Source organism: Oncorhynchus clarkii, chromosome 17, assembly GCF_045791955.1.
Source record: "Oncorhynchus clarkii lewisi isolate Uvic-CL-2024 chromosome 17, UVic_Ocla_1.0, whole genome shotgun sequence".
Classification (NCBI taxonomy): domain Eukaryota; kingdom Metazoa; phylum Chordata; class Actinopteri; order Salmoniformes; family Salmonidae; genus Oncorhynchus; species Oncorhynchus clarkii.
This window is the reverse complement of record NC_092163.1, coordinates 68,432,395-68,452,878: the sequence shown is the minus strand read 5'-3', so window position 1 is coordinate 68,452,878 and position 20,484 is coordinate 68,432,395. Positions and strand designations below refer to the sequence as shown.

At 44.8% G+C, this 20,484-nt stretch overlaps 1 protein-coding gene across 2 annotated transcripts; it reads right to left on the bottom strand.

The window, feature by feature from the left end:
- Positions 1-8,626: 8,626 nt before the first annotated feature.
- On the bottom strand, positions 8,627-18,477 carry LOC139371308 (PR domain zinc finger protein 2-like). 2 transcript variants are annotated; one of them, XM_071111625.1, is made up of 4 exons: positions 17,922-18,477; positions 15,132-15,242; positions 10,321-14,945; positions 8,627-10,204 (listed from the first exon to the last, which is right to left on the bottom strand). In XM_071111625.1, the coding sequence occupies exons 2-4, from the start codon at positions 15,148-15,150 to the stop codon at positions 10,187-10,189; spliced, it is 4,662 nt and encodes a 1,553-aa protein (XP_070967726.1). In that variant the 5' UTR covers positions 15,151-15,242; positions 17,922-18,477; the 3' UTR covers positions 8,627-10,186. The 2 variants fall into 2 exon arrangements, with proteins under 2 accessions (XP_070967726.1, XP_070967725.1); XM_071111624.1 differs by lacking the exon at positions 17,922-18,477 and adding an exon at positions 16,802-17,166.
- Between the last annotated feature and the right edge of the window lie 2,007 nt (positions 18,478-20,484).

Sequence of the window (20,484 nt, the reverse complement as noted above, 5' to 3'; positions counted from 1 at the left end):
CCCAGGTTGCTTGTGGCAAACTTTAAACGACACTTTTTATGGATATCTTTAAGAAATGGCTTTCTTCTTGTCACTCTTCCATAAAGGCCAGATTTGTGCAATATAAGACTGATTGTTGTCCTATGGACAGAGTCTCCCACCTCAGCTGTAGATCTCTGCAGTTCATCCAGAGTGATCATGGGCCTCTTGGCTGCATCTCTGATCAGTCTTCTCCTTGTATGAGCTGAAAGTTTAGAGGGACGGCCAGGTCTTGGTAGATTTGCAGTGGTCTGATAATCCAGAATGGATTATTATCGCTTGCACAGTGCTCCTTGGGATGTTTAAAGCTTGGGAAATCTTTTTGTATCCAAATCCGGCTTTAAACTTCTTCACAACAGTATCTCGGACCTGCCTGGTGTGTTCCTTGTTCTTCATGATGCTCTCTGCGCTTTTAACGGACCTCTGAGACTATCACAGTGCACGTGCATTTATACGGAGACTTGATTACACACAGGTGGATTGTATTTATCATCATTAGTCATTTAGGTCAACATTGGATCATTCAGAGATCCTCACTGAACTTCTGGAGAGAGTTTGCTGCACTGAAAGTAAAGGGGCTGAATAATTTTGCACGCCCAATTTTTCAGTTTTTGATTTGTTAAAAAGGTTTGAAATATCCAATAAATGTCGTTCCACTTCATGATTGTGTCCCACTTGTTGTTGATTCTTCACAAAAAAATACAGTTTTATATCTTTATGTTTGAAGCCTGAAATGTGCCAAAAGATCGCAAAGTTCAAGGGGGCCGAATACTTTCGCAAGGCACTGTACTACCAAATTCTCTAAAATGACATTGGAGGCTTATGGTAGAGAAATTAAAATTATATTCTCTGGCAACAGCTTTTGTGGACATTCCTGCAGTCAGCATGCCAAATGCACTCTCCCTCAACTTGATGCATTGATGGAATTGTGTTGTGTGACAAAACTGCACATTTTAGAGTGGACTTTTATTGTTCCAAGCACAATGTGCACCTGTGTAATTATCATGCTGTTTAATCAGCTTCTTGATATACCACACCTGTCAGATGGACGGACTATCTTGGCAAAGGAGAAATGCCAACAGGGCGTTTTTTTGTGCACAAAATATGAGGGAAATACGATTTTTTTAATTTAATCTCATGAAACATGGGACCAACACTTTATATTTTTGTTCAGTATTCAGGAAGTATACAGACCCGTTGACATTTTCCACATTTGTTCCGTGACAACCTTACTCTAAAATGGTTTGAATGACTTTTTTCCCTTATTAATCTACACAGAATACCCCATACTGACAAACTGAAAACAGTTTTAGAAATGTTTGCAGTATACAGAACCTTTGCTATGATATTCGAGCTCAGGTGCACCCTGTTTCCATTGATCATCCTTGAGATGTTTCTACAACTTGATTGGAGTTCACCTGTGGTAAATTCAATTCATTGGACATGATTAGGAAAGGCGCACACCTGTCTATATAAGGTCACACAGTTGACATTGCATGTTAGAGCAAGAACCAAGCCATGCGGTCAAAGGAATTGTCTGTAGCGCTCCAAGACAGGATTGTGTCGAGGCACAGATCTGGGGAAGAGTACCAAAAAAGTTCTGCAGCATTGATGATCCCCGAGAACACAGTGGCCTCCATCATTCTTAAATTGAAGAAGTTTGGAACCACCAAGACTTTTCCTAGAGCTGGCCGCCCGGCAAAACTGAGCAATCGGGAGAGAAGGGCCTTGGTCGGGGAGGTGACCAAGAACCTGATGGTCACTCTGACAGTGCTCCAGAGTTCCTCTGTGGAGATGGGAGAAACTTCCAGAAGGACAACCATCTCTGCAGCACTCCACCAATCAGGTCTTTATGGTAAAAGGCACATGATAGCCAGCTTGGATCTTGCCAATAGGCACCTAAAGACTCTCAGACCATGAGAAACAAGATTCTCTGGTCTGATGAAACCAAGATTGAACTCTTTGGCCTGAATGCTAAGCGTCACGTATGGAGGAAACCTTGCACCATCCCTAAGGTGAAGCATGGTGGAAGCCGCATCATGCTGTGGGGATGTTTTTCAGATACAGGGACAGGAAGACTAGTCAGGGTTGAAGGAAAGATGAACGGAGCAAAGTACAGATCGATCCTTGATGAAAACCTGTTTCAGAGCGCTCAGGACCTCAGACTGGGGCGAAGGTTCACCTTCTGACAACACAACGACCCTAAGCCAAGACAACGCAGAATTGGCTTTGGGACAAGTCTCTGAATGTCCTTGAGTGGCCCAGCCTGAGCCCGGACTTGAACCCAATCAAACATCTCTGGAGAGACCTGAAAATAGCTGTGAAGCGACGCTCCCCATCCAACCTGACAGAGCTTGAGGATCTGCAGAGAAGAATGGGAGAAACTCCCCAAATACAGGTTGGCCAAGCTTGCAGCGTCATACTCAAGAAGACCCACGGCTGTAATCGCTGCCAAAGGTGCGTCAACAAAGTACTGAGTAAAGGGTCTGAATATTTGTGTACATTTATTTGTTTTATGTGCAAAAAGTTATAAAAACAGTTTTTCGGGGTATTGTGTGTAGATTGATCAGGGGAAAAAACATTTTAATCCATTTGAGAATAAGGCTGTAAAGTAATAAAATGTGGAAAAGTCAAGGGGTCTGAATACTTTTTAAATGCACTGTACAGTACAATTGGTATTTGAAGCACAGGTTTTCTAAATATTGTGTAATTTCATAGCATATAATTAAAATTAATATTGTACGTTAAAGCTTTTACCTCAGTAGTCAAAACTATTTGACCTCTTTTTAAAATTGATGTTGTGTTTATGTTTTAGCACCAGCCTCAGACGTCTCAAGGTCACTGTGTCCTGGCCATCAACCAGACTTTCTGATTAGGTAACTTTCTGTCCTGGTCAGGCTGTATTGGAACAAAGATAGCGATTCCACTATCAGATAATACCTGATGCAATTTGTATGCAGTGCTCCTAAGTTTAAAGTACACACATTACAGTGAATCTGGGGCAATTTGTGTACCGGTAAGTGAGTGATTTAGGACTAATTTGCATCATGGGTGTTGTTGTCCTTGAGGCTGACTGGAGTGTAAAGGCTCTATTGTTTTTCACAGAACAGTCTTTTTGCAAGGTATCACCCACACTGTGATGACTCACAGTGCACTGCTCTCAAAATACACCCAGATCACAGCCCCAGGCATGGTCCTCTGACAGTCTATATCAGGGTTCCACAACTGGCACCGGTTTTATTTGACCCCCTCAAGTTCACTGAGCAAAAAAATATAATAAAACATTTTAAATAGTTACATTTTCATTGTTGGATGTAAAAACACCAAGAAATCAGCTTCAATTGATTTTAATTTCAACAAATAATAGAGAGACACGTGATCATAAACAAATGGAAGCAAGATTTATGTTTTAATCTAATATTATGTTAGTTTGGCCTTCTTGCAGTTAGTTTGCAGTCTACAAATTATTTCAAATTGTGTTCCGGACCCCCGACCATCCACTCCACTAAAAATCGTCCAGCACTGAATTTAGTTGATGATCCCTGGTCTATATTATATTTTCAGATAATATAATCAAGGCGTATCAAAAGTTATATTACTTTTCCCGAAGTACAGTATATACTGTATATACACTGAGTGTAAAAAAACATTAAGGCCACCTGTTCTTTCCATGATACAGACTGACCAGGTGAATCCAGGTGAAAGCTATGATCCCTTATTGATGTCACTTGTTAAATCCACTTCAATCAGTGTAGATGAAGGGGAGGATATTGATTAAATCATTATTTTTAAGCCTTGAGACATGGATTGCGTATTTTGTACCATTCAGAGGGTGAATGGGCAAGACAAAAGATTTAAGTGCATTTGAACAGGGTATGGTAGTTGGTGTCAGGCGCACCGGTTTGTGTCAAGAACTGGGTATGGTAGTAGGTGTCAGGCGCACCGGTTTGTGTCAAGAACTGGGTATGGTAGTTGGTGTCAGGCGCACCGGTTTGTGTCAAGAACTGGGTATGGTAGTTGGTGTCAGGCACACCGGTTTGTGTCAAGAACTGGGTATGGTAGTTGGTGTCAGGCGCACCGGTTTGTGTCAAGAACTGGGTATGGTAGTTGGTGTCAGGCACACCGGTTTGTGTCAAGAACTGGGTATGGTAGTTGATGTCAGGCGCACCGGTTTGTGTCAAGAACTGGGTATGGTAGTAGGTGTCAGGCGCACCGGTTTGTGTCAAGAACTGGGTATGGTAGTTGGTGTCAGGCACACCGGTTTGTGTCAAGAACTGGGTATGGTAGTAGGTGTCAGGCGCACCGGTTTGTGTCAAGAACTGGGTATGGTAGTTGGTGTCAGGCACACCGGTTTGTGTCAAGAACTGGGTATGGTAGTTGGTGTCAGGCGCACCGGTTTGTGTCAAGAACTGGGTATGGTAGTTGGTGTCAGGCGCACCGGTTTGTGTCAAGAACTGGGTATGGTAGTAGGTGTCAGGCACACCGGTTTGTGTCAAGAACTGGGTATGGTAGTAGGTGTCAGGCGCACCGGTTTGTGTCAAGAACTGGGTATGGTAGTAGGTGTCAGGCGCACCGGTTTGTGTCAAGAACTGGGTATGGTAGTAGGTGTCAGGCGCACCGGTTTGTGTCAAGAACTGGGTATGGTAGTAGGTGTCAGGCGCACTGGTTTGTGTCAAGAACTGGGTATGGTAGTTGGTGTCAGGCGCACCGGTTTGAGTCAAGAACTGGGTATGGTAGTAGGTGTCAGGCGCACCGGTTTGTGTCAAGAACTGGGTATGGTAGTAGGTGTCAGGCGCACCGGTTTGTGTCAAGAACTGGGTATGGTAGTAGGTGTCAGGCGCACTGGTTTGTGTCAAGAACTGGGTATGGTAGTTGGTGTCAGGCGCACCGGTTTGAGTCAAGAACTGGGTATGGTAGTAGGTGTCAGGCGCACCGGTTTGTGTCAAGAACTGGGTATGGTAGTTGGTGTCAGGCACACCAGTTTGTGTCAAGAACTGCAATGCTGCTGGGTTTTTCACTCAACAGTCCCGTGTTTCAAAAATGCCAGCATCCCTGTGGAACCCTTTTGACACCTTGTAGAGTCCTTGAGAACGAATTGAGGGGAAATGGGGGGGTTGTACACTCAGTGTATACTTAGGGAAAAGTAAAATCACTTTAATACGCCTTGATTATAGTATCTGTCTCAACTTTCTAAGAGAAGAGAGCCTTTCAGTTTGGCAGAAACTTGCCAATATAGGATAGCTTCATCGACCACCCAGAATATCACATTACTGTATGTACTCTGTCAAGTGTAGACTAGGAAATGAATAAAAAAAACTGAGCTTTTGGCATTCTGAGCACAGCCCGATTCCAGCAGCTATTCCTCAGGTAGTATTCTGGCTCTACAGGAAAAAATAAATCATGATGATTGACTAGAGCCGCAGCATCACAGCAAGATAATTAATCTATGGGGGGCTGATCATGCTTCACTTTTATTTTTTAAATAACAAATGAATATCTATTCTTTGGCATGTTGAGAAGACAATGCAGGATACAGGATTGGAGCCTCTGTCTGTCATATTGCAGGTAATGTTTCAGGTCAGATGAAAGACATTCAGTCAGTCACGTTCTGAAGACACATTCCCCTTGGGATGACCTCTCTCCCATCATACTCAAGTACATTGTCATCAATGTCAAATAACCTATACATAATCAGTATGCGTTTATGAAATCAACTACATTGCAATCAGACTGTGCATAGTGACTGATGGACAAATCTCTGTGCATCCCAAATAGGACTCAATACTCACCACCATGGCCCAGTTTTTCATAAATTATCTGGATTTCACCTATCGGAAAGGATGAAATGCATAGAAATAGAATGAATAGAACGATGACTGCAATGGAATCACAACTAAAAAGGACCTAACCAAAAACATTAAATCACACATGGCAGCGTACACAGGCGCCAAATTGAAAAATAATGTAATATGTAAATTAGAACAATATGTTTTACATAATGAGGTCAACAGGTATATTTTTCTTTGTTCATTAATCTTCAACCATACACTGAGTGTTCAAAACATTAGGAACACCTGCTCTTTCCATGGCATATACTGACCAGGTGAAAGCTATAATCCCTTATTGATTTTACTTGTTAAATCCACTTCAATCAGTGTAGTTGAAGAGGAGGAGACAGGTTAAAGGATTTTTTAGCCTCGACAATTGAGAAATGGATTGTGTGTGTGTTATTCAGAGGGTGAATGGGCAACACAATAGATGTAAGTGCCTTTGAACGGGGTATGTTATTAGGTGCCAGGCATATCAGTTTGATTGTCAAACACTGCAACACTGCTGGGTTTTTCATGCTCAACAGTTTCCCTTGTGTATCAATAATGGTCCACCACCCAAAGGACATCCAGCTAACTTGACACAACTGCGGGAAGCATTGGAGTCAACATGGGCCAGCATCCCTGTGGAATGCTTGACACCTTGTAGAATCCATGCCCCTGATGATTTGAGGCTGTTCTGAGGGAAAAGGGGTTGCAACTCAATATTAGTGAGTTGTTCCTAATGTTTTGTACACTCAGAGTATATTAGAAGATTCTCCATTAATTTAACTCAAGAGAATTCTCAAGAATATTGATGCAGGAAGGCAAACATATAAGATGAAAATGTCAAACGGAAATATCATATATTAGATTTATAATAAGTGGTTAAATTACAGCTTTTCCACCCAAATATGCAAAAAGCACTTAAGTCATACTCCCTCTCCTCATAGGGTGAGCATTGTACACGGAGACAGACGGGAGAATCACTCTGTGTAGCACGTTATGGTGTAGATAGGAACAAATCAGAATCAAAGTAGAATAATATGTCCAAGTATGTCATCATTTGTTACAGGCCTGCATGTATACTAAAAATATAAATGCAACAATTTCAAGATTTTACTGAGATACAGTTCAAAGAAGGAAGTCAGTCAATTTAAATGAATGAATTAGGCCATAATCTATGAATTTCACAACTGGGCAGGGGCGCAGCCATGGGTGAGCATGGGACGGCATAGGCCCACCCACTTGGGAGCCAGGTCCACCCACTGGGGAGCCAGGCACAGACCATCAGAATGAGTTGTTCCCCACAAAAGAGCTTTATTACAGACATAAATACTCCTCAGCACCGCCCCTCCCCCTCTTCAGATGCCGCCGAAGGGTGAAGAAGCCAGATGTGAAAGTCCTGGGCTGGCGTGGTTATGCATGGTCTGCGGTTGTGAGGTAGGTTGGATGTACTACCCAATTCTCTAAACATTGGATGCGGCTTATGGTAGAGAAATTAACAAATTCTCTGGCAACAGCTCTGGTGGACATTCCTGCAGTCAACATGCCAATTGCAAGCTCCCTCAAAACTTGAGACATCCATGGCATTGTGTTGTGTGACAAAACTGCACATTTTAGAGTGGCTGTTTATTGTCCCCAGCACAAGGTGCACCTGTGTAATGATGATGTTTAATAATCAGCTTCTTGAGATGCCACACGTCAGGTGGACAGGCTATCTTGGAAAAGGAGAAATACTAACAGGGATGATACCAAATTTGTGCACCAAATTTGAGATAAGCTTTTTGTGTGCATGGAACATTTCTGGGATCTTTAATTTTAGCTTATGAAAAATGTGACCAACACTTTAAATGTTGTGTTTATATTTTTGTTCAGTATAGATCATATTAAAGATACGCTACCTCTACAACCACACAACTTTAGGTACAAAAATAACCTGCAATCTATGACCGTGGCATGTTTGCCACTGCAAGGAAAGGAACATTAGAACTGAAGCAATTTTCCAGGCCGTCCTTATTACTGGAACACAGTGGCTACTACTCTGTTCACATCTCCAGACATGATTCCAATTTTCCAGGCCGTCCTTATTACTGGAACACAGTGGCTACTACTCTGTTCACATCTCCAGACATGATTCCAATTTTCCAGGCCGTCCTTATTACTGGAACACAGTGGCTACTACTCTGTTCACATCTCCAGACATGATTCCAATTGTCCAGGCCGTCCTTATTACTGGAACACAGTGGCTACTACTCTGTTCACATCTCCAGACATGATTCCAATTTTCCAGGCCGTCCTTATTACTGGAACACAGTGGCTACTACTCTGTTCACATCTCCAGACATGATTCCAATTTTCCAGGCCGTCCTTATTACTGGAACACAGTGGCTACTACTCTGTTCACATCTCCAGACATGATTCCAATTTTCCAGGCCGTCCTTATTACTGGAACACAGTGGCTACTACTCTGTTCACATCTCCAGACATGATTCCAATTGTCCAGGCCGTCCTTATTACTGGAACACAGTGGCTACTACTCTGTTCACATCTCCAGACATGATTCCAATTTTCCAGGCCGTCCTTATTACTGGAACACAGTGGCTACTACTCTGTTCACATCTCCAGACATGATTCCAATTTTCAAACCTTTGAAAATACTTCCGAACATCATCACCTTTTAACTTTTTTGACAATCCTCAATACAACACCATTGCTGCTACATATTTCAGATGAATTCACCTGATTACATCATAAAGATGAAATCAAGTCTCAGGACCGTTGTGAAAATAAAAGAAAAATGCAAATCTATAGGGAGTCTTTAATCAGGAAAATGTTACAGGGAAATATTCCAATGACTACATTTCAATTATTTTCTGAGGCAACTCTGTTTCAGTCATGTGCAATAGAAATGTCTAAATCCCATTCTTCACATTTAAAACCAAATAACTGAAAGGTCCAAATGCAGTCATTTTTTACCTCAATATCAAATCATTTCAGGGTAACAATTAAGTACCTTACTGTGATTCATTTCAATAAAAATTGAAAAGAGCAATTTCTCAAGATTTTTGCTAGGACTGGGAGTGGTCTGGGTGAGTATTTTCAAACAGCTCTTACATTAAAAGAGCATCATAATTGTCACAGTAGTATTCCTACCCCAGCGAGGAAATATCTAGAAAATACAGAAAATCATGTTTGACTGCATTGGTCCTTTAAGGATTCACACTGATCTAATCAAAACAGTTTGGCAGATTTTCTTCTTGAAGTGCTTTCAGACAAGAGAGGGCTACTTATAACTATGTATAACACACCAACATGTGAGCCTCTGAAATCCACAATGTCAATCAACTGGATAAGCGGCTGTGTTCCTTAGCCACTCACATTTTCAACGTGAAGAGCAAATCTCATCTTCCCTATCCCTTCTCTGGGAACTAACGGTGTTAAGTGGCATTGTTCTAGTTGTGGCAGGTTTCCCTGCTGGTACTGCTCTGATTAGCAACATGAAGACAAAACATACCAGAGACAACACACGTCTCAACTTTGAGATGAAGGGGTCAACTGTTGTCAGACAACGCATAGAGCACATGCCTGCCACACAACACACTTGCACACTCTTTTCAGCCAACCTTTCAGACAACCCACTTCTACAGTTGAAAACAGCGGTTTAATCCTAGCTTCCCAAATAAACACAAATTAAAAAATAAATGCATAAGAGATATTCTACAATGTATTCTCAATGGAGTATTACATGAAATCAAATGTACATATTCATTTGCAAATTATTTGTATTAATTAAAGTAGGTGCAAGACTTAACATGGGACACAGGCGAGGGACAGGGTTCTGTCTAGTTCTACTGGATAATCAGCACATGCATTAAAGAGACTGTTGAATCCTCCAACATCTCAACAACCAAACAAGTAAACCAAAAACACAGCGAAAGAAACACCAGACCAGTTTTGTGAACTGATATAAATGATTGCCATTTGCAATATATCAGCTTTTAACCGTAACGGAACCCCAATGTCAATGTTATGGGTCAAGTTATGACTGAAAATATATGACAGACTGTATATATTAATTTACAGTCTGTTAATCATTTCTTTTTTGTGTTTAAAAGTCTCAGGCTCATTTCACAGTGAGTGATGGAGAGAAAGGCATCCCTCCTGTTCAGCCAACACAGCATGTGATGTGTAGAGAGCAGAGTCCATGATGTCCTGGAACTGAGCCAGCCCACCTCCAGATCTTCCTGTCCGTCAGAACCTTGGGAAGGCCAGAGGATCTCCTCCGAGGTGAGCCAGCACAGCAACACCCTCCTAGCCAGGGACTTCTTTCTCCTCAGATCGACATGGCTTTACCTGGCTCATTTCAGCAAGGACTCCTGGAAGACGAGACAACGCATCAAGACAGAATATTGTGTAAAGGATTATTTAAAAGCGAGTAGTAACTTGGCATGAACATAGGCTGAGACTGGACACCGTTTGAAAGTAACATTACCTGGGTCTCTTTAGGCCCCTGGCTGGAGAGGTCCTCTGTTTTCACCTCCACAGGAGCTACATTGTTGGCCATCTGTAGGCTCCGGGTCACCGGCCCACCAGCTCGCTCCCTCGCTCTCAGAGAGAACCGTTCCCCTTCTTTCTTAGGCGGCACCTGAGACGGCTTCTGTAGGGGCAATTTCACCTCTGCTACCTTCTTGGGCGGCATTTCCTTGCCTGTGCGTTGCTTTGTCTGGGTTGCTGGCAGTGGTGCAGAGTTACTGGGAGTCTCAGAGGGCAACGGGGTGGGGGGTAATGATTGAACTTTGCCTTTTTTACTTTTCATGTTGAGAGAAACTGTGGCAGCAGGGAAAGAGGCTGGCCTCTTCGTACGCACCTGTGTGACAGCTGTCTTTCCTTTACCTGGCCGCGGTGTGGTCTCTGCCTCCGCAGAGCCGGGTCCAGAGGTGCGAGCGCGTGTTTTGCCCAGGGTTTTGGGCACCGGCTCAGCGGTCTCTGGCTGCTGGATCTCAGAGTCAGTGGTTCTCCTTCGAAGGCTCATGTTTTTGTCTACAGCTGGTGTTGCCTCTTCTGCTGCTGCTCCCTTTTTGGCCTTTTTAGAGACAGGCTTCATGGGACAGCTGACTGCTATATGTTTACTGAGGCTTGCAGGGTAAGTGAACTCCCGACTGCAGTGAGGGCACACATGGACCTCCTGTGGCTCCTCCTCTTTAACCTGGCTAGGGGCCTTAGCAGTAGCAGCAGTCTTATTCCTCTGAGTGATGGCCTTCTGAACCAGCTGGTTCTTCTTCTTACTGAGGGAACTCATCTTGGTTTTGCCAAGCGGTTCTTGGTTGAAGTTCAGCCTCTTGGGTTGGCCCATTCTGCGGAAGGCGTTGTGCCCTGCGTTGGCAGCAGAGGCAGGCGACAGAGCTCCGTTCTGAGGCTTCACTATCTGTCTGAGAGGGATGGGGTTCTTCTTGGGAGTGTACCGCCTCTTATCACTGGCGTTGGCACAGGCTAGTATGTGCTTGTGCAGCTCGGGCATGTTATCAAAGCTCTTGCCGCATTTGGTGCATCGGATGGCAGTGCTGAACGTCTGGGGAATGTTGTGGGTAGTGAAGTTGGTGGCCGAGGCCACTGAGTCTGCAGCCGTGCGGTTGTGGTAGGGGAAGGGGGGTGGCTTGAAACTGGGGTAGTGTTGATTAATGCCCAGGCGTACGTCTGGGCCTTTAGGCTTGCCTCCTTCAGAAGCCATGATCTTTATTGTAGTATAGAGCTCTTCAGTTGGGTCCTCTGGTCCAGCCTCCTCATGCTTCCCGTTAGTATCAAGCTGCTCTTTCTTCACATCAGAAACCCCCTGGGAGGAGGCAGCTTCAGCAGAGGACTCAGGCCCTGTGGTTGAGGGGTTACTCTCCTCTTTGGCCCTGGCTGGGTCTGTGTAGTTCTGTGGCCTCAGCTTGCCACTCTCCACCGCTGCGTGTGTGCACGGCTGGCTGGGATGCAGGTCTTTGTGGTGCTGCTGGAGGTTGCAGAGGAAGGCGAACTCCTTGGAGCAGAAGGAGCAGACAAAGATGCGTCCCACACCATGGAGGGCTGTACGGTGCTCCAGCAGGGCCGGGGCATTCCCAAACAGCTGCACACAGAACTCACACCTGTAGGGCCACTCAGCCGCGTGCTCCACGATGTGCCGACTGAGCTCTTTGATGGAGCGGAAGGGATCCTCACACACGTTACACACAAAGCTCTTACTGAAGGGGTCTGGCTCCAATCCCTCCTCCTCCACCACCTCCTCAGAGGGCTTTTCAGCAGCAGTGGCAGATGGAGGTGAAGACCCTGTGGCACCAGGAGGAAGGCCTAAATCAGCCAGCTGATCCATGTGCTGGACCTCCTCTTTAATCACAGTGCTAGAGAGTGATGCTGGGGAGACCACTGACGGAGCTGGGACATCTGATATTCCAACAGGAGAGGTCGATGAGGCAGTGAGGGGGGATTCTGTTACGGGTGATAAAACAGGGAGTTCAGAGCATTGGGATTTCCCCTGTCCCTCAGTAATAATCGGTTCCAGGTCTGGGTTAATTTGGATATCTAAGAAAATGTGGTTCCCACTCCTAGCAGGTTTAGATTGTGCTGAGGACAGACTCACAGGGACAGCATCAGATACTGAGGGGGACTCTGTAGAGGGGTTTGATAAAGCTTTCCCGATAACGGGATCTGTATTGTGGGTGGGGTCTACTGGCTTAGTGACATCTCCATAACTGTTACTTACCGCAGCTAATATTGTCTCTGCTGTAGTAGAGTTAGATACACAAACTGGCTCGTCCTCACAATGGTCAATGGATCTGGGGGACATTTTAGGGGAGAGGACAGGGAGAGAGCTGGAAGTGGGGCAGTCTGATGAGGGCATAGAGGGTAGGACAGGGGGAGGTGGAGTTGGAGAGGTCATGCTGGAGACGCAGGGGGAAGAGGGATTCATAGTGACAGGGGTTAGAGAGGGGGGAGAAGGATCGGCTGATTCAAAGGGCATATTGGAAGAGGGACTGTGAGAAGCTGTGCCTGTACCACTGCTTGCAGTATACTGAGAATCGGGGCTTCCCAGGGCACAAGAGCCCTCCTCTCCTGCTGGGTTTAAGCCAGCGTACTCATTCATCAACACCTTCTCCAGCATACTGGTATTGGGCTTCTTCTTCTTGGTGTGGGGCTGTGTCGGAGCTGGACTTCCCTTGGACTCTGGCTCCGCTGTACTCTTCCGACTCATGCTTAAATCCAGCACTTCCTCCCTGGGCGTCTTGTTGAAGCCGTCACTCCATTTACTGATGCCACTGGAAAGGTCCAAGGGCTGCTGATTACACGAGTTCCCTCCGGTCCGAGAGGCAGACCAGCTGCACCCGTCCTTCCCGCTGGGACTCATGGTGTTCCTCTCCTCTTTGCTGGACAGACTCCAGGCAGAGGAAATGCCCAGGCTCTCCAGCTTTGGCACCTTGAGGGTGTACGACGAGACCCCTCCCTCGCTCTTACAGCCATCTGCTTTCAGCGCAGGGCTGAGCTGTGGAGACGAGGGAGGGGAAGCCGTTCTTCTCTTAAACCTGCCTGAGGCTGCAGGCAGAGACGTAACGGAGAGAGGGGGAGCTAATCTGTGGCTGTCTGCTATCAGGGCGATGGTGGGTTTCTGACCGTCTGTCTGAGTCTGGAGGAGCTGTTTGAGCTTAGGAGACAGATAGATAGTTTTCTCCTTTTGAAATGCTAATGAGTCTGAGGACTGAGGGAAGAGACTTTCCACCAACAAGGTAGATGAGGAAGACGTGGAGGAGGAAGAGGCAGAGGAGGACCCATTTTCAGACTCCATTTTAAGACTGGGCATGAGCGGAGGTGTCGACGTTCTCCTTTTCGTTGTGGGCTGGCCGAGGTTGGAGACCTGCTTCACAGCACAGGTCCTGGTGTCCACTTTGAAAGCCTGACTGATCTGATTGGGGCTGATGACCACTGCATCGAGACCAAACAGTGCTGCAGAACTGGAGTCCACTTCGATCACCTCACAGCCGCTGACTGAACTAGTGGACAGGATCTTGCCGTCGATGTACAGGCTGAGATTCTCCGAGATATTATTGGATATGTCGACCATGTACTCCTCTCGGTCCCCCTCATCCTCAGTGTCTGCACTGGGCACATAGACAGGGGGTGGGCTGGCACTGGGGGACTGCTCAGGCAGACGCTGCTGCTGCTGCTGTTGCGGGCTCTCCTGCAGCAGCATGCCTTTCCTGCGCACACCCTTGGGCAGTAAGTGGCGCTCGTGGATTCTGCGTTGGTGTCTGCGCATGTTAGTGTGAGTGCCGAAAGCCTTATTACAGTACTTGCAAGGATGAAGCTCTTTTGTCTCTCCATTCTCATCCACGATAAAGGGCTGGTCACTCTCAGCCGCAGGGTCCTTCCTCACAACCTGAGGGCTCTGCATAAGTCCTCCAGGGGGCGGGGACCCCATGACAACGTAGTGGCCAGAGACAGTGGCACAGTCTGGGCTGGAACAGTCAGCCTGCCCCAGAGGACTGAGTAAAGTAGCAGTCCCAGCCAGTGAGCCAGGCCTTTGGCCTTTGTTCTTTGGCCCGTTCTCATGCCTCCGCTCGTGCCGCCGACGTCCCACCTGCGAGCCAAAGGACTTGCCACAGTAACGGCATTTGAACGTGTGCGTTTGCTGGTTTGCAGTGGCATGGATGTGGGTGTGGCGCTCCAAGCCCTGTTTGGTGGAGAAATGGCGCTCGCAGTGCTGGCAGGGATGGGACTCCTCTCCGTGGGGGTCACCTTCAAGGTCAGGGTCGAGGTATGGGTCAGCCTCTGGTTCAGGCCTTGGTAGGGATGAGGCAGTCTGAAGGCTCCCAGGCCCCACCTCACCTGGGCTGCTATGGCTTAGTGGCAGATCAGGCTGCTCACACCTATCCTCCGATTCAGCTTCAGTAGCAGACCGAGCACTCTGCGACGGCCGCTGCTGCAGATCCCTTGGGTCTTCCTCATCACCCTCCTCATCTTTCTCTCTCATTGCTGCTGAGATGAACTGGGCTTGAGAGAGGCTGTTACTCCCCATGGTGGAGCTCTCCCGAGTCCCCTGTGAAGGCCCTGGAGAAGGAGAGGGTCTCTCGTCCTCCTCATTTGGACCTAAAACCGCAGAGCAACAGAATTTAAAAAGTAACATTTAATTTCAATGTAAAAAAAATATTCTGAGAATTTAAAGGGGGAAACCCAGCAGAAATGGTTGAAATACATGAATTACATGACTTAACTAGCTACACCTGAACAGACTTCCCAAATTACAAATATCTATTATAAAATGGGGCAACTTACCTTCCTCTGTATCCCACATCTCTGTGACAATAGGTTTGGTTCCGCCTGTTTGTTTGGGCCCACGGAATCCACCCAAACAAGCCTGTCTGGCTCTTTCCAACAGTTTTCTGGCTAAGGTAGAAAGCACACATCAACCAACAAACATTAGCCAAACTCAAATAAAAAAATTCACACCAAAGCAATACTGGTAAGATGTGGAATGAAGTTTCTTTAAAATGTTGACATTGGACTACTTCTACATAAGTAAATGCACTATCAGAAAGATGTTCAGAGAAGTGAACATCTAGTGGGGAAAGTGTACTAATTCACACCTCAACTCACAACTGTGCTGTGTATTGGTTGGCACTTAAAACTACATGGAATTTCAAACTCATAATATTATATTTGTCTAACACAAAGCAAAGCAATATACTGTATGACTGCTGAACAGGATCTTAAACAATGTATGCCAAGTACCACATGTGCTTATGTCATCAATTGTCTTTCGATATTACCATACAGAATGTTTTTTTCCCTTCTTCTAAATAGCTGCAGGATTAAAAGTCAGGCTAACATCCAATACGGTCAAATACAACTTCTGGCCTAAATTAATTTTCACAGCTATGATGACTTCATTCAGAATTTTTCAAGTCATACTAAACACTAAGCTACATAATGAACAAACTGTCATGCGAAGAGACATGGATATTTTTGGAATGGCTGATCAATGTAGTGGTTATGTCCCTAGGCAGGAGACCATTTTGAGTTGATATCAGCCAGCCTCAAGAGACTGGGCTAGCATCCAGTCATCACTGGAGTTGCTGTGACAACAAGGTCATCTGGCCTGGCCTACAAAGCCTGATTCATGCCACAGAAACACATGTTGCAGCTCAGTCACCTGTGCCCCTCAAATTGGTTTCAAGTCAGCAAAATAAACAAGTTTGAGTGCTTGAAAACAAGCATTGAAATTGTGCTAGCATTAGTTTTTCTCCAGAAGTTAATTTATTTACATTGAAAGATTATATGGTGTATAGATAGCTCCCACTTGTTGGAAATTTGATGCAGATATGTACATGATTTGTCAAAGAGGGATTGCAGATAAATGACAAGTAGGCTCTCTCAACAGACAATTCTGAATGTTGAGACTTTAACACAACTCACTGATAGTACTCAATAGGCCTTTTAACATGGCAATGTTCTTAGCCCCTGGCTATCCTTAGTCCCAGGCAAAAACTGGTCGTGGGCAACCTAAGCCTGTGTCCACACAAACAGAGTTGCCTGAAACCAACCGTCACTTTTCTGGAGTAAAATATTCAAATTAGGAGACAATGGAACACTGATTGACTAGCCCTGCAAAGTCGGTGCCACCCTGCTCTGGAGCAGGGCCAGCAAGACCACTTTTTTTTATGAGTGTGAAAACGCTGGAATTAGAATGCACCGTAGTGAATGAGAGAAAACAAGCGTCAATGCCGTCATGCACTTCACATTAGAACGCAAGTTTATTTTTCCCCCCGCATCTACGTGAAGCAATTCCGGTACAGCGAGCATATAAAACGCCACAAAAGACCGTTTGTGCATTGTTACGTCTGGAATTGTGACATATATAAGTTAGTTAGAAAGTGTATATTTTGTGTTAAGTTTAGCTGCCAGTGACAATAATACATATTTGAAAGCAATAACTTTATGCCTACCTTTGTTGATGCCAAGCACAGACATATAGCCTAGGCAGGCTACGACTGGGAAAGTCGAACTCCGTTCAAGAGAGAATACTGTTATGTATAAATAACCAGACTAGCTACATTCTTTAAAAACTGCTAGGGTGTATTAACTAACGTTACAACGCTCCTGTTCGTGATCCAACATAACAGGAGGCAGGTACGGTGGCTCCCGTAGGACATAATGTGAGTCAAAATGAACACAATAATTCACAAGGGCTACATAGCAAACATAAATAGAACTGCTTATTATGGCTTTTCATGACAATTAAATTGGCATAAACTACTTAGTGCATGTTAATTGACGCTCTACTCGCACGCAAATTAACGTAATCCGTGTGGTTTCAGTTTTGCCCTGGGATAAAAGCTCTTTTAGCCCTGAGCATTGGTGTGAACGTGACTATTTAGTTAACCTTTAACTAGACAAGAACAAATTCTTATTTTAAAATGAGGGCCTACCCCGGACAAACCCTCCCCTCACACAGACGACGCTGGGCCAATTGTGCACCGCCCTATGCGTCTCCCGATCACTATTCAGTCAATAAATCAGTGCAAATTAAAAACAGACCGGGGTTGAATGCATAGATAGGCCTACACCAAACTTGACAATCATAGACAGTCATTAATATTGAAAGGAAAACCCGAGGTCAATTTCAAAGAGAGATGGAAAAAAAGTATGAATTTCATTCTAGCAGGTAATTATTATGCAAAATGCAACTCGATTTTAAGATTTGGTATTGTTGAGAAAGGAAGGGTGGGACTACAGAACTTGTGCAACTACATGCATCCTGGGCCTAGTTTGCAGCACTACATTACCTCAACTTTGCATTGACTTTGGCTGACTAGCTAGCTAGTAGCTACAGTCCCGATGCCAAATGAAAATGGAGCTCACTTACCTGGGAAACATGAACATTTGTCAAAGTATAAGAAACCTATACCGTTCAGCTAAATCGTGTTTGTTAGGTCGAAAATTATTAAAGGGTGTTTCATTTCAGGGCAGACATATTCCCAGCGATGGCACAGACAAAACTGATACACGTACCCAGGTAGCTAACTAGATGTAGCTAAGGGTTTACAGCACATGTATGACACATACCTCGAGTAATCTACCATCCCTTTACCACAACGGCAACTGTTTCAGTTATTTTCTGAACACAAAAAACAGTACTTTGCAGTCTAGCACGCCCGTGCTTGACCTAGCCTGTTAGCTCGCGAGCTAGCTACCCGAGCTGAATTGACAGCAGAGTGAAACAAACCGATCAGACTATGCAATCCCTAACCTGCAAGTCCTGTAACATAACTAGCTAACTGGATACCTCTTAAATATAGGTAAGTAGCAAATGGATCAACTGATCAAATAACGTGGCTCGCAAATAAGTTGCTAGTCTGGAAAGGTCACATCCCAGAAAACTCGGTGGCTGGTTCGTGGTGACGTTTACGTTAGGTAGCTAACTTATTTATCCGACAAGCCAATGTTGACAGTATCGTGCTGTCTGTGTTGTTCCATAATAGCTACCAATTTAGCTGCAATCAACCTTTATGAATTAACAATAACATAAAACTACATTTGAGATAGAAAGTTTGGAAAGGAAAATTACTGCATCTAGTTAGTTACACCTCACTGTACTGTTAGCTAAGCTAGCTAGCTAGCATGCTATCAAGAATTCAACTTCGAATGGGCGTAAGGACAATTTCCTTCGACTTCTGCCACCCACAGCCAGCTATCGTATCGAAGAGCTTGGTAAATATGTACTGCAAAATTTAATAGAGAAATTAGAATTTTAGGGGTGTACGCCTTACCTCGCTTTGCCCTGGGTGAATTTTTCTTGTTCAGATTGCTGGCTCTTTCTTCCTCTAATGCAGCTGTTATCTCAGGGTTGTCTTCCCCATTGTACCACACCAGCAACTCTTCCCCGGGTCCTATTGGCTGTTACAAGAAAAGAGGAGAATGGGAACAAATCAGAGACAGGTTTGCTGAGAGACAGGATGAAATACTTGGGCTCTTGTTGTGCCTGTCAAGTCCAACAAGAATGTTATGTCCTGACATTTCAGTAGCTGTAGATGGCAAACTATGTATTTAAAAAAAAAATGCAAGTTATTCCTTTATAAATGGTTTATTATACCCAAGTATAGCAGAGACAGCATAATACAAATTTGTATTTTGCATGAGTTATTTAAAAAAGTTTACCACAATTCTCTCATTTGGCTTCAATGAGAATAACCCCCATACTAGCTGGCAGATCCGACCGCTTGCTTACATCTGCACTAGGGTCGGACAGAATCCCTGTGTAGATTAAGACGCTGCGGAGCCAGCGTGAGATATGGCTCGGGAAAACGTACCTCAATCCAGGAATGAGAAATGCGTTGTACTACAAATTGGCACATTATCCCAAATGTTACACAGAGAAGATTGAACGCTAAATAGCCAGTACTCTTGCATTCACATGCCTAAATAGAAAACCATCACTCTGCTTTAATGCTCAAATGTTTAGAGAATAACATTTTACCAGTGAGACTTCATGTCTGAATTACCCGTAACACTTTGTAGTAAATGGCTCGGTTGATCTCCATGGGGAAAAGGTTCTGTTCTTGAGTGGAGTGTGCCCAGTTTACATACCGTAGCCAGTTCCCCTTCATGGGGTCTGTAGCATCCACACACATCCAGCCCCTGGCTGGAAAATACACCTACAGAGGACAGATTGGTTATCTGGATGATAATGTTATGAAAACGGATAACAGCATATATAATATGGAGGGTGTGCTGTGCCTGTGATGTTTACAACCTAGATGTCTGTGAAGGTACTGTAGATCTTTGAGGCTATTGCTCTATCCTCTGCTGCTCACCTCCCACATGTAAACATTGCTGGACACCTGGGACCTCTTTTTTCTCTCTCCTACAAACGGGCCGAACCTCTTGCCTTTAGGGATTAGCCTCGAGGCCCAGACACCTGGGGAAAAGAGTGGAGGAAAATCCCAAACCAAAACCCCACTGCCTACTAAACGTTGCCTAGGCAACTCCCTGCCATTGGGGGATAGCGATCCCAAATCAAATTCATCTTACAAATGCAGATTTTTTAAAAGTTGGCCAGAATTGGACATGCACTACAACATTCACAATTAACCATGCAATATAGAAAAGCTTTCAGACTCTAAAAATGTGTTAAGGTGTGCCGATTCTCTGAGGCATGCCAGAACAGGCTGGAGATGGTTATTTTTCTTGAGTTGAAAGCCTTCATAATGTACTCTGCGTCCACTGCCAGATGTAGTTCTTGCTCTCCCTTGTGATCACTGGTCGTTACTGAATGATCCTAAGTATCAGGAGCTACACTTACATGAGCTACACTCATGCCACAGTCAGAAACCACAGAGCCGCTCACTGCATATCGTACGGTGCACTGCTAGCGGAATTTTACCACCAACAAATGATCATTGATCACTTATCTACAAAACTGAAGTGACGTTAGAACAAACCCAAAGCAGCTCATTTTCAACTCACCAATGCGACTTTGATCAACAGCAGAGCAGCTTAGTCTCATGCTATCGGGCAAGCCCTTCCACACATGGTGCGGAATGTCAGTGAGCTTTTCCTTTGTCCCTCCAGGAACTGCCATAGTCACCTAGAATATAACACACAATTTCATATCTAAAGCAGACCACCA

Excerpts from the sequence above, each read along its gene's own strand:
- LOC139371308 (XM_071111624.1), bottom strand. The coding sequence starts at position 16,826 with ATGTCTGTGCTTGGCATCAACAAAG. Across the intron at positions 15,243-16,801 it reads TGTGCTTGGCATCAACAAAG|CCAGAAAACTGTTGGAAAGA; the intron begins GTAGGCATAAAG and ends TTTCTACCTTAG. Across the intron at positions 14,946-15,131 it reads GATGTGGGATACAGAGGAAG|GTCCAAATGAGGAGGACGAG; the intron begins GTAAGTTGCCCC and ends CTGCGGTTTTAG.